The sequence below is a fragment of the Diuraphis noxia genome, unplaced genomic scaffold (genome assembly GCF_037042655.1).
Source record: "Diuraphis noxia isolate RWA-SAM2 unplaced genomic scaffold, SU_Dnox_SAM2 contig0004, whole genome shotgun sequence".
Classification (NCBI taxonomy): Eukaryota; Metazoa; Arthropoda; class Insecta; order Hemiptera; family Aphididae; genus Diuraphis; species Diuraphis noxia.
The window spans coordinates 3,279,911-3,295,770 of NW_028301714.1; the positions used below are offsets into that span (position 1 = coordinate 3,279,911).

General features: G+C 31.4%; 1 protein-coding gene across 2 annotated transcripts in view; it reads right to left on the bottom strand.

Annotated features, from left to right (window-relative positions):
* LOC149055500 (protein outspread-like) overlaps nucleotides 1–15,860 on the bottom strand; it is a 93,042-nt gene that overhangs the window by 30,809 nt on the left and 46,373 nt on the right. For both annotated transcript variants that reach the window (XM_089225290.1, XM_089225289.1), the window contains exons 4-5: nucleotides 13,551–13,748; nucleotides 8,202–8,310 (exon numbers count right to left, since the gene is read on the bottom strand). In XM_089225290.1, the coding sequence (XP_089081416.1) occupies nucleotides 8,202–8,310; nucleotides 13,551–13,748 (307 nt within the window). The remainder of the gene's footprint in view (nucleotides 1–8,201; nucleotides 8,311–13,550; nucleotides 13,749–15,860) is intronic.

Genomic DNA, 15,860 nt, shown 5'->3' on the forward strand with positions numbered 1-15,860 from the left:
TTTTTTTAAAGCTATTTTAAAGCTATTTAATTATCCTATCAACCAACATACGCAATTAAACCAGAATTACATAAATTATTATTATTAAATTAAAAATTTTTTTATCAAAAGTTGGGCCGGAATGATAGACGATTTAGTTATTGGACCATGGAGATCGTGGTGGCCAAGCTATTGTACCACCACGCCTAATCCATTGTGGGTAATGTGCATTCAAAAATTGACGTACTGAACGAGCAAAGTGTGCAGGAGCGCCATCAAGTTGAAACCACATTACTTGGGGAGTTGCAAGTGGTACATCTTCTAAGAGTACTGGCAATATCTCTAGTAAAAATTCCAAAAAAATATCTTGATTTAACCGATTAGGTAAAACATATTGTCCAATAACTAAATCGTCTATCATTCCGGCCCAAACATTAATTGAAAATTGATGTTGAAATGAAGTTGGCCATACAACGTGGGGATTTTCAACCACCCAGACATGTGCGTTCGGTGATTAGTTATACCTGTTATACATTATTTCCATTTTGTCTTAAAAAAAACTGACTTATTTAATTATTTATATCATCTCTAGCGAGTTTATGCCTAATTTAGACTTGATGTTTAGTAAAATTACAAATTGCCAATAATTAAAATCACAAAAGACCTGTAATGTTTAGCTGCGTATAACTCTGCGAATATGAAAGATATGAAAACCAAACTTTATGAGGTATTCTAGGTATTATTCAGTAGAATAATGTACATACAAAAAAACCCATACTAAATATTGAATTATTTTGAGTAATATGGGATTTATTTTTAAAAATCCAACTTTTGATAAAAAAAAATTTACTTTTTTTAATTTAATAATAATAATTTACACAATAATTCTGGTTTAATTGCGTATGTTGGTTGATAGGACGATTAAATAGCTTTAAAAAAAAAAAATTATGCTTAAATGTTGAAAAATTTTGGAGAAACATAAAAAAATCCGTGGTAAGTTTGGTTTGGTTTAAAAAAACTTAAATTTACCAATAACTTAACAAATAAAAGAGTTAGACCCCCACTTTAAAGGTTATTTTTTCATCATTTCAGGTCTACTTTCGTATGACGGCGGCTGGTCACTTCGCCCCAGAACACATTGTATATATAAACATTAAACATATATGTATAATGTATATAGGTACCTACGTCGTCGTCGCTATTTTCATTAAGGAAACTAGGCCACCGCGCGGGAATGCGCGAACGTACATAGTACATATCGTCGCACACACACACATATATACATTATATATTATATGATATATACTAATTAATACGGGGCCGTGCGCGCTCATGTACGAACTATTATTATATTATATATATATATTAAATATATGTATTACATACGGCAGAGAAAGATTAGTAATTTACCGGCCCTAATCGCGCGTGTGTGTGCATCCGGAAAGCGGTTTCATCAAACGGTGTACACCGTTACAAACGCACACGTTTCATATTTTTTCTATATTTCTTTACACCGCGGCCACGGCGACATCATATCATTCATTAAACGCGTATACCTAAGACACGACCAGGCGCGGATCCAGAATATATTTACAAGGGGGGGAGGGCATCTTGGATAACAATTAGCCAATCGGCAAGGCAATGATCCTATCAGCCCACCGAAAAAAGACATTCTACAATTCGCCAGAGTCTACAGGTGAGGGGGGCATCGACCCTTGCCACCCCACCTTTGGATCCGCGTCTGGAAACGACACGGCGTGCCACTGGTGGAGTGCTGAAGCACAAGTTACTTCTTTCGCAGCCAACACTAGACGTAGGTATAGGTATATTATTACATCGAAAAATCCATTTTTTAACACGATTTTTTTCTTCAGGTTCGATTAATCTCCCGAAATTCACTACCGAGGAAAGAGACAAACAAATACACAAACGCGTCTCGAGACACGGGAGTCTGCGCTATTGTGACAGGCCAGGTGGGCAAAAATGTACGACTTCTCTGACCGGTGTCAAGTTTCGCTGAGCGTATGCTGCAGTGACAATCCGAGTTTTGTATTGTCTTTGAAGGTTTTTTATTTTATTTTTGTAATCCACTGCGCGAGTCATATAATATAATACGCAAGCTGCGCAGTCTCGGAAGTCGTTTACATTGAATCCTGCAGATGACAACTACCATAAAACATAATATAGACTATATGGGTTATATATATATACATATGTAGATACATAGATACATACATACGAGTACATACATACATACATACATACATACATACATACATACATACATATATACATACATACAAACATACAGACATATGGAACAAAAGTGATGTATTATATTATTTATTCGTGGACATCATACGGGAAGATAAAGAGATTTTTCTCCAAATAACGATATGTATGATTGAAAAAAATAATTGAGTATAGGCTTGTTTGCAGAAATATGAACAGACTCAGACAAAGTAAAAATAAAAATTAGTATTACTTTTTTTAATTTCTACTTGCCACTCATCTAATTAAAAGCTTATGGTCATTTAAATTTTAATATTATTCAGTTTTGTTATATCTATATGATTAAACAATGGTGAAACCCGGCAATTGCGAATCCTGTACCGCACCTGCGTATGTACCTAAACTATTATCAAATACCTTTACAAGTTTATCATAAATCTATTGAACTATATTATGGACTAGTTAAATTACACATATTTTATAAAACACAGTACCTGAAGAGTTTTATGAAATATTATTACATTCAGAATTAATTTACAATCACGTTAAATTAAAATTTAGGTTTTGACTAACATTTTACATTACAAACTTATATTATTTGTTCAAGGAATTTTTCGAATTTTTATGCACGCACCTGAATAAAAAATCATGATTGGCCCAAAAAACATCCGATAAAATTAAGTAAAAATATTAAAAAATCTGTTAGTACTTTTTAGACTAAATATAATTTATTTCGGTAAAAAAATATGCACTTTTAGAAAAATATTGAACAAATTATATTTGTCTGTTTTGAATTTATAGTGTTCTAAATAATTATTTCTGGAATACCTAACCAAATCTAGAGATATTTTTATTAAGTTATTATCTTGAATTTGAAATAATAAAAAATAAAATAAATATATTTTCTGTTTAAAAATAGCAACTCATCAACATTACCGTTAAATTTATCGATTCAGCTAAGCGGATATAAAAAAATAATTTATTCAACAGTGCCGAATTTAATAATAGCTATTTAAATATTCAAAGATTTAGACATAGGTACTGTTAACGCCGTACGAGGTTCAAGTTAATCCAATGATCAATGACTAACAATTTTAATGATTGAGTTAAATTAGAGCAGGTCAGATATTAAGTGAAAATACTTTAATGACATACGTATCAGATTTACCATTTAATACCTCCTATTTCTAAAACTATAAACTAACAAAATCTATAATAACTTAAATACAAACCGTTTTGTCATTCAAGTGGTACAGTTATTTAGAAGTACGTATACAATGAAAGTTTTGAAAACAAAGAAAAATGTAATACGATCATAAATATTAGTTTAACATAGCATTATTTTAAACGACATTAACAAACTGTGTCATATTTAGTATTATATGTATAGTATCATCGTAGCTAGTGCACTATTATGCGACTTTATAGGTATGTTGTAAAACGACCAAAAATCTATTAAATTGCGTTTAATATTTCGGGCTTGTCAAATCGTAATTAAAACGAATCAAATTACGTATACCTATTATATTATATTGCGTGGTTCAGATTTTCGATTTCCAGTTTATTTGACCGGAAGTTGGTTCAACGCCTCAACGGTATTATACACACGCTTTATTAATCGTTACACGTCGTACATAATACGAAGAGCATTGTTTATTCACATTTTTGGTAATGTTTTTTTCATTTGTTGACGAAAATCTATACGTAGGAAATGACGTGCGCAACGTTTGTAATGCAATACGCGTACGCGCATATAATATTGTGAACGAATAATAATAATATATCGCAGGAAGTCATTACTCATTAGAACACTTTTCTAATCCCGTTCCATGTCACAAACATCCTACAATACACGAACTCTCTAATGTTGAATAATATTATTACCTATTTCAAATCTTATATTTTTAATTAATTGACATCCATTCATTAACCCGATAAATTGGTTTCGACCAAGAAATCAAAATAACTAGCGTCCTGCATATTATTACATTATTACGCAATAACAGATTAATATACTGATTATGCTTATTAGTTATTACCTATATATTTAATAATAAAATGACGCTCGGGACCGTAAATATATACGTTTATTATATGAAAATATAGATCGACAAATAAATTTGTTTCTCTATATGCCGGTAATAATAATATTATTCAAACTTTCAAACACGTCACAAATCACGATTTACATTTTAAGTTTAAACATAAACGTGAAAAATGCTATTATAAATTATAATAATAGGCACTGCGCGCATTTTGAGCATTTTGGTATTGTTTTTGAGATAATTAAAATCGAGAATCTTACGAAAATGTCAAAAATATGTGCATTTTGGGGAGTCGACAAGAGAGTAATCGTTTGACGTTTGTCTATAGAAAAAAATTAACATAAAACTATATTTCATTATTCATCACGCAAACCCCGTTTAAAGCTACTATTTTAACATATCCTAAATAAAAAAAACTCACACACACGCTCCATATATAAGCATTTAATTAAATTTAAACGCAAGAAAAATATATATAAATGGCGTCTTATTTAAAATTGCGGGCTTGTAATGATATAATAATATGAATAATTGGTTATACGTGTTACGAGTTCCGTATAAGATAATTTTTTTAGAATCATTTTTTTTTTTTTTTTTGCTAAATATACGCATTATCGTGATTCTAAATCACGGTTAAAATATTATACTAAATCTGAATAATATAAATAAACTGTAGTTTTACTATATATGTGTGTAATTAAAAAAAAATTATTATAATAATATAATGATCAAATTGAGAATTATTGAAGCAACGTTGTCAATATCATATATATGTGATGTATACGATAATATATAATATATTTATTATTTAGTGTTGGCGATTACTCTCTACGGGCGATAACTAATCAAATATGGTCTTAACTTTTAATATGCATTCCGTCAACACGAAGTGGTACACCGAAGATAAAGTAAAAATAGCAAACTGGCTTTACAGCAGATTTAACCTTTATGCCGCCATCGATGTTAAAACATTTATATTTATCATATTACATACATATGCAAAATTTCGCGGGTAATTGTGAGCGAACCCGACTGTGATTTTCATATGAAATGACAAAACTGGTTATTTTCCTTTTTTTTTTTACCAAACCTGAAATTCCATTACTGAGCGCGAGATTTATCAAAGCGCAACTTGTTTTTGAGCTTCTAATTAAACCAAAGAACGCCGCTACAATCTTAAGCTCTGCCACTGACGCTGTTTTTATCGACAGCAATTATTAATATTCGAGCGCACAATCAGATAACGATAAGAACTATAAAATTTGGGTTAATAATGTTAATATTTTTATTAAATGTGTGTTTTGTCTTTATAGATGTGCTATTTTTTTTTATCATTATAATTATTAATCAGATCGTGAAACCATCACAAAAGAGGACGATGACCGGCGGCCGTGTATATACGATACACTATTATACTATCGTAGTCTTTCGGCGGGACGTGTATAACACTATAACGCATAAACGCGTCGTTTTGAATATTGAACGCGGCCGAGAGGCTTAACTCTTTTCAACACGCTCGTCATGTGCAACTGAAACCCATATAGAATTCAAGATGATAACGCGATACGAAAACGATTAGGCTACGAAGAAGAAAAATAGCGAAAAACTGCGACAACGGATTTGGGGTACCTATTATAATATATACACGCTGCACATAGGTAATTATTTACAGGCACGTGGACTGAAACAGTGTCGTCTTCTATTGTGGTCGTACACAACGGTACCTAAACATATTTAATAATATATAACCACGAGATTAATGGGAACGGGACAGACTGCTGTGGATGATATTGCTAACATTCTGCATATACGCTCCTCGGTATATCATATACGAACTTCCAACGAGAGCATCAGTTGTTTCAGTTTTTAATAGACTATATAGGAAAAAATCTATCAGCCTGTACACCTTATATAGATGAGACACTACTCGTATATTATGATTTATGAGTATTCGTTAGTTATAAAATATTTTATATTTTACGTTATGATATATTTAATTTACAGTATATACTATATACCTACTAACAATAAAAAATAGTGTGCGGAACGCACAGACTGGAATATTTTTGTGGAAGTAATTCAAGTCATATATATAGGTACTTTTGAACTTTTCATATATATCTAATCCTATATTATGTCCCTCACCTGAACTCGTACAACGAATAGGTATAGGTAGTCTTGATTTTGTGGTATGATAACTTTATAAGTTATTGCACTTATCAAAATCAGTTGGTTTAATCGAGCTAGACATACTAAATAAAGAGTAGATTATAGGACGAATGTACAGTTCAGAGTAACCCCCATGTATAACCAAATGACGACATATTGGTCGATAATGATGAACTCTGCAGAAATGTTATAGGTATAAATTATAATATGTATATATTGTATTATATGTATAGTAGTGCGCAGTTGTTAAAAATAAAAGCTAGAAGAACATGAATATATTCATAGAACCAAATAGAACCAATATTAAAACGAGCCGTACATTAACATAAACAAATAAACGAATACAACTATTATAGTGTTTTAAGATATGCATTAGGTATTTTTTTGTGTAAACAGCTTTTGTGTTTGATCGCTAAACGATCGACTTAAATAATAATTTTGACTATATAGTGTGTAAACACACCAAATTATAATATATACTATATAGGTACTTTTTATTATTATTTTTTTTTTTTATAGCATAATAAGGCTGCACGCAAGAATTTCTGAAAACGAATACTTACGAGTAGTAGTGATTTTGTGATTTTTCTCACACTTACGATGTATTATTGTTATAAGAATATTATCCACGATGTATATAATATTTACCGAAGCCGTGTGTGGTTGCATGAAAACATGTCTAAACAGTCATAGTATCTCATTTTGCGGTTTTAGACGATGTAAATAGAATAGATTATAGATGACGGCGTATGTATGCGTGTGTATATATATATATATATATATGTTGGGTGCGAGGATCTGCGGTGTATAATAATGTGATGAGATTCCAAAAAAATTGTATTATTACAACAAAACGCCACGCGCGATATTCAAAAAAATAAAAAAATATATATATTTTTTCACACATTACACGCGGGGCATATAATATGCAAATACAATAGAAACATCGCTACATAATATAGGTAGGTACCTACGAGAGAAAAAATTAAATCAGTAAAAAAATAGGTACTACGCAGTATACGCGCTCAGCAAAAGAATTGAAGTGGAATATTATACCTATTTGTACAAACGCGTATAATATATGTATGCACATGTGTGTTTACATACGAAACTATACAGTTAATTTGAATACCAAGACAAGACCGTAATATTATGGTGAAAAGTCGAAGCTCGACAACGCGTTAATTTATACGTATTATAATAATAATAATAATATATAAGGACATTTGTCGAGCGCGCGGACAATTTAGTTTCCGAGACGTATGTACATATTATAAGTTCAGTATTATAATTTATAGGTATATGTACAACATGGTATAATATAGCAGTAATATACGAATCGGTGGCCGGCGATTTTTTCACGTTCAGAATATTATTATATTGACGCAAACCGAAAAGAATGTTCGAATTGGTTTAATTACGTATTTACATTATATTAAACATAGGTATATAATAGGCAGGTATCCACGATCACGTACGTATACATTATTATTATGTATAGCAACCAGTTTAACCGGCGTCCGACGCGAACCCGTTACACAATTGCCTACACACGCGCGTATTATATATCAGATCCAAGGATAACGTGCGCAGGTACTACTGTACTGTACAGCAGCAGCAGTAGCTGGAGTGCCCCGGCGCGGACGCTGGTATGCCCCATCCGCCGGAAGTAAAATTCTATTTTATTTTTCTATTATTTCCCTTTTGGATAATAAACACGCACGCGCGTTGTTGCGTACACAATAAAGTCATTGTTAATATTCAATAATTATTTACCTCTGACTACTACTGGTCCATTTAAAGCGCCGGATGTAGTATTTGGACCTGGGAACGTCGAGTTCCGCTTGTGCTTTGGCACACCGCCGTTGGTCGTCGTCGGAGTTATCTAAAACAACGAATTAAAAATATGTAAACACGTAATTTAATGTTTAAAATATAATAATATTATATTAGGATGGTATTTGATAAATATTTATACCAACAATTCGTCTGAACACACGATGCGTAGGTACTAGGTAATAATAGACTAATAGGTACAAGACGTGTACAACATCATTCCAACAGATGACGTTATATAGGTAATCGTATTTAATATATATATTATGGTAAATACAACTAGACCCTAACTGTTACTGAATATCATATTATATTAAAACGTGTAAAACTACTAACACTTAATTTTATAAATATATATATATCCACATACACTTCGAAGTTTAAGCAATTTCGACATATTATTATCAACAATGATATTATGTGGCTCACACTGCTATTTATACTAATTTAGTTGTTTTATACAATGAAATTATTATTGATTTTCTTAATATAATCTAATTTTTTTTTTTTTATTTGAACATTAATAAATTCTAACATTTAACATGTGATGATTTTATAATAATAGTATAGGCACTTACTATTATTATAATACATTACGAATATCACCGCAAGTATAGATAGTGTTTAATCATTACCAATTATTTTGTTAGTAAATACATTTGGAACTGTACAAATTATAATGATTTTATTGAAATGACCAGGGATATAATATACACCAGAAAGTCAGAAAACGTTATCGGGTTGTGTATTGACTCTCAGTCGAATTTACATAAAATGTATCCTGCACACAGCTATTGTTTATAACTCGGTTGCCTATATATATATATATATATATTCTATACCTGTCCTATACATAATACATACTTATGTACACCTATTATATACATATCATCGTTCGAAGAGAAACCATAATAAACATCGAAATGCCGATTTTAGTTGTGTCCTTTATGTATGCACTATGCTCATTACTCAAGGTACAATGATATCGACTATCGAGTGACTAATGTCATTCGGATTTGAATGGGGAGAGCCACTGCGGATATATACTGAATCTACACATACCTACATAATATATATAACAGCGTATTATATACACATATAACTTGAATAATTGAGATCGAGATCTGAAACACTTTTAACTCTAAGCGTCGTTATAAAACGGAAAGAACAAAAAAGAAAAAATCCATCGAAGTCTCTTACCAACCGTCAATTTCGATGCTGAGTGTGTGTGTATGCATATACCACATTACAATAATAATATAACGTGAATCGCGTAGGTGCGGGCTAACACGTGGCAAAACCCTTACAGTCCACCCACCCACACACACTCAAACACTGCTGCAGCAGTCTGCAGTACTCTTCGATAGTCGAAGCCGAGATATATATTTTTATTTTTTATTATTATATAGTATACATCACTCCATAATCGCTAAACCAGCGACATACGCATAACGATGTGTAATCGTCTTCGTCGTCGTCGTCGGAGATTAAAAACAAAAAAAAAGGGTGTGCGCCATTAAACAAGCAGCATATTATAATCGGTCGCGGTGGTTCATGACAAACTGTCAATGCTGCTGCTAGCCGTGCACAAAAACTATGTAAATTTAAAACGGCAATAATTTCATACCAACCCTGCCGTATGTGGCGACGATAATAAATCACACTCGACACACAGGTAAGGCATAGTGTATACTGCAATTGCACGTCAGCCACATATTTAGTTCTACAATTAACATGTGAATAATATGTGATTGAGCCACTCGATCACTGCAATAAATTATACAGGATGATTCAACTTCTTAACTTTATCCTATAACCATGCATTTATTTAAATTTTAGATTTTAGAATGAATGTATGAATGAAATTATTATCATATGCCCAAACATACAATAGATGAAACATATTTTATTAAGTACATGCAATATTTAGACAATTTGTTAAATAGTCATAGTCAATTCCATGTGTTATGTCTTCATCGTTTACCATTATCTTTGGGACATAACATTTAAAAAATTAAAAACCTCATCGCTTGTTATTTGATTAATAAAAAAAATTCAAAATTACCATATAAAAGGAAAGTTTGCATTAAAAAAAAAGAAGTTTGTAAAACCACGGGACACTCAGATTAAAAAAAATCAGAACAAATATACGCTAGGTAGTGTAAAGGATTACACGGGGATGTAGATGCTCAGTGAATCACCCTGTATATACTTGGACGACCTTGAAGGTAGTATTATATTATACATATAATATGTATAAACCGCGGCATGGCATTACTCATTTTTTTTCCTATTCTCGCTGTCAGGATGGCCACAGCCGCGCACCTTCTAAAACGCACTTATTATTATTATGCTGTAAGCCCAAGGCGAATTCCTAAAACGTAATTGGCCAATCGTGATCGAGTTTGCGAGTGAATATCGCCCGTGGCAGTTATTCCCTCTCGCACCTCGCGGTCCCGCGGCACATCAGCAACGTTATAATGCCGTCATTTGCCGACGCAGACGTGCAGTGTTTATTGTACATAAAATAAAACTATATTAATATGTATATGTATATTATTATATAAAGTATTGATTTTTCTTAAAAAAAAAATAATAGTAATAAATGCCACGTGTCTCGCCGATAAATGTCGACCCCGGTGTCATAACACTTTTTTTTGGCGTTTGAAAGTTGGACTGTTATGCGTGCACGCAACTCGTCGCTGCCGGTATTTAAATGACGTTTAGCTAGAACCGATACGATCGAATTGATCATTGGTCACGGCTCGTTAAAACGTCCGTCTATATATACGCGGTCTTAATTAATATATAAAACAATCTCCGTTGAGACGAAAAAAAGGGAAAACGATCTGGTTTATTACCCACGTGCCGATGTTGGTTCCAAGACAATGAGCATCGATAAATTATAATATATAATAAAAAATATATACGCACACAATCTTATAATACTATTTAAACAGGCTAATCTTCATCAGCTGATATTAGTAAGTGATTTAAAATATTTTAATAACATGATGGTTATACCGTTCTGGATTTATGTATTTTGTATGTTATAGATCGGCCACCGAGTGCGTTAACCTTGTTTATAATGCGTTTAAGAATCATATGATTACATTAGGTATGATATCCGATGATTTAAAAGCAACAAACATAATCGTGTAAAATATTTTGGCAGAGATTGGAGAAGGACGCTTATATAGTTAACTCAAATAATTCTCAAGTCCTACAAAAATATTTAAACCATTGATAATAAGTGGAAAGTGTAACTGGGCGAATTTTTTGTTGAACATGTGACTGCGCTATATTTATATGATAAATACTAGTCAAATTTGAAACTTAACGTAACCCTGTAGTAAGTCAGAAGTAGATTTGTAAATCTAAATTGGCAATTATGTATAATATGTTATATCATTATATCATTATATATCTCAATAGCTGCGAGTGAAGACAAAACATGGCGCTGCAAGTTGGATGGATCGGTTGAAAAGCTAACTAGGTAATAAAAATAATTTTCCCTCCTCAGCCGAGATTTTCGTTTGGTTTGACAGGCAGGCACAGGCTGTTTCGGGTTTCCACAACACGCGTATAGATGTCAATAGACGCAATTGTGTATTATATATTATGTCATGTATTATTGCTGACGGTGGACTAGATCACACAGTATGATGTGGTGTACGAATCTAAAGCAGACCGAAACGAATAGCCGGAGAGAGAGGCTGTAGATGAATCGTAGGATTTTGCTGACAAGCAGCTGACATATGTGAACACAACAGACCGATACTATACATATAATATAGCAGCTATGTATAGTAGACATCACGATCATCGGGAGGATAGATTCAGTCGCAATAACAGTAATAATATAGATCGGGGTATCGGTTCTGGTTAAATTGGAAGTCTCGAAACCGGTTTACCTAGGTACCAGTCCCCACGTGTATTTTTTTATTCATATGAAACAAAACAAAGTTAATAATTATATATATATTTTATAGGCCCTCCAAAAATACAGAAAAAAAACATATCACGATCGGCGTTCCCGACAAAATAACAGACGACGAGTACCTTTTCGGACGATATAAATATATAATAGTGACGTTAGAAATATGACATAATGACAGACATGGGCCAATGAAAGTATTTTTATTTTCAACATAACCTCGAAGGCACGACCAAATCATTTTGAATAATAAATAAAAACGTTTAAAATGTATATGTTAATAATTTTTAAAGTGCATCGTTTTCAGCAATAAGCGCAGTTTATTCAACAAAGTTGTATGTATCAATAAATACCTACTTAAATAAACTCGATATCTTATCAGTTATAACAGTTAAGCCTAAATAATTAAGTTATAAGTTGTGAAATAAATTACATTATAAATACATCGTTTACAATAAGTATTTATAATTTTTAATTTTTATTTTCTGGGATTTTTTTTACGTTTTTAATATTCAAATCAATGGCATACCTAAAATGCATTAGCTAACGTCTATTACTTTATTGTATTTAACATGTAATAAAATGTATTTTTATTTAAAAAAAACTTAATGACATACAAACATAATGCAAGATAAATATCTTCACGTTTCATTTACAAATAATTTACACACCTCTTATATTATACACTTAATAATCGAGCCCTAAGAGTCATGTAAGATAAAATAATAAATATTATTTATCAGGTATTGAAATATTTAATCAAATACTTAAATTTTTAGTATAGTACAATTTAATTTAAAATTATATGAACATGAAGAATATGTAATAAAACAGACCAGAACATATTGCTACTATTATTTGTATATTCTTAGCAATAATATTCTTGATTTGCTAATTATTTCCCCCCGCACAACCCTGTATCATTTTATTCAAAAATAATATATGCTTAACTAACAAATATGGCATGATAAAAAAATTCGCCCATTGATAACATTTATCTAATCATTGAATACATTTTTTTTTATTAAATCATAACAGATATTGTAACAAAGTCTAAGTTTTTGAACAGAGGATTCCTACGTGTACTCTTACACCAGATGATTCTTTCATTTAAAGTTAATAATAAAAATTGAATTCAAATGATAAACTGTATACATATAATTATTAATTATTGAAAATTGGATTAAACTATTAAAGTATGAGTTTATAGTGTTATTTTGGATAACATCTGTACACAGATTACACAGCTACACGTAAATATTGGCCATATTAATAAGTAGGTAACTATACACTATAAAGTTTGTCTCTTGTGAATAATATATTTTATGTATAAAGCATAAAGTGATGTATACCTGAGTTGTATGACGCATGTATGAGGTAAGTACGTCCTTCCAACCCTTAGCTTCTTCCCTGCACGCTCCTCTGACGAAGTGAACACTCCGGTCGGAGGATGTAACGGCTAAACTGTGTGGGTTTCCAGTCGCTTCGTCAGCTTCTTCCACAGCGACGGCTGTGAACATGTCTAGTCTGGCTTGAGGTACGGTGTCGGGCTGGAAGGAAAAAAAATACATACATATAAATAAGACAATTTGTAAAATATTCATCATTGATGCGACATCGTTGTTATAAGGTGAGAAACCGAGGCACTGCATTGTCCGGAAGCCATTCAATTCTAACAAACGCCTACGTAGGACATTCGAGGACATAATATACGCAGCATATAACGTGGATTATCGATGGACGCCGCAAGTCTTTGAAACAAGGTTGCGTAGCGTAGCTTATATTTTGACATAGACGATGATGAAGAATCAATTTATCTAATCACAATAGGTTGTGGTTTTAAATTTGAATATCACGTACTTGCCTATATGTATATATTAGAGTATTATCAAAAGCCTGAGTGTACATATTATAATGACTTTAAAAAAAAAAAAAAACTATAACGATGACGGAAGTTGAAGGAAAACCTATGAGTGAATGAAAGCCTTATTTATAATATTGATAGACATACGATTATGCTTGTGATATTTGCATAGAAATAATTAAATATTGTATCGACATTATTTTTAATTGTTTTCTTAAAATTGGTGTTGTTTATACGGTCGCGTGAATCGTCGTTTAATTTTACAAATGAGGTAACCATCAATAAAATATTATATTATTAGTTATTATATTATACACCTTAGTCATTGTCTGCCTGAGGTTTATTTTTAGAGTTTTAGAGCTGTGTAATATAATACATGCCTACATTATTTTCGTTTACACTTAGCAAATACGGTTTAAAATAAATTAAAAATATTTTAATATTATAATAATAAAACATAGAGTGTTCTAGAAATCAAGTAGGTATAATATAATATATTAATATATATAATATTCAGATGAAAAACATATAAATGATGATTAAAAAGTTAAGTGACCTATTAAAACTTGTTATTAACTTAATTGGTTGTTTTTTTTGAAGTACAACTAATATCACTTAAAGATATAATATGTACACTGTACAGCCACAGCGGTATTTTGTTCTGTCTATATATGTAAGTATAGTTGACCTGTAGGTATAGTTGCATACTAAGGAGTATGAGGTATATTTTGGAACTATAAGAACATCATAAAGTTATACATTTATAAGACGCAATGAAATCACCGGGCGTTGTAAAAAAAAAACAAAATAAATCGTTTAGACATAAACGTCAAATGTAATAAGAACCGTTAAAAAACCAACAAATTTGTATATATATATATATATATGCATGTGTACATAATAACATTTAATATAGGTACCTATGTTTATTAGTATCTGTCAATAAATTTTATTGTTGATATTTTTCTCAAGGAACAAAAATCTATGTTTTTAATACAATCTGATACACACATATGCACGTTTATACACACAATTGAGTGTACAAAATGTACAAAGAAAGCATATTATATGTATAACACACACCACATACACCACAATATAAGCATACCTAAAACGTCCAAAAACGGTGCATAATATATTATACTTTTATGAAACGCGTTATTAACTATACACATTGAAATTCCCTGCTTTTTGTAAATATTTTCTTAACACCATGTATATTGGATGGAATTAATGCGTTTACATAAAAGCCATAAATAATAGTCATAATGATGCAGGTTTACTGCAGCGTCGGTATTTCGGCAATACATGAATAATATTTAATATTATGTGTAGCTAGATAATAGGTATATATCAGCATGTTTAGTTTGAATATATATATAAAGAGAGAGAATAAAGTGAAAGAGAAATAGATGGAGTATGTGTAGGACCTCTCCCCTTTAATGCACCCAGAAAAATTACCAAAAAAAAAATACCTACCTATAGAAAGTCATCGATGAATGTAACGGCTTATTTAGTAATAGCTAAATACGTTTAAAAAAATTAAATCTATCATCGTGAGATTATAAAATATTTAACAGACAAATATTAATTATTACATACATGCATGCGAATCACGACAAACTTAACGTTGTTGGAACCTTGAAAAGTGTGCGAATAAGCTAAGTTAGGCATGTATAGAGGTCGAAAGGACTAATTGGATAAATAACTGCGTGGAAAACGATCAAAATGAGACCATTGAGATCCAGAGGACGACTCAGACAAAGATGGACACAGACCTAAAAAGATATTGGGAGTA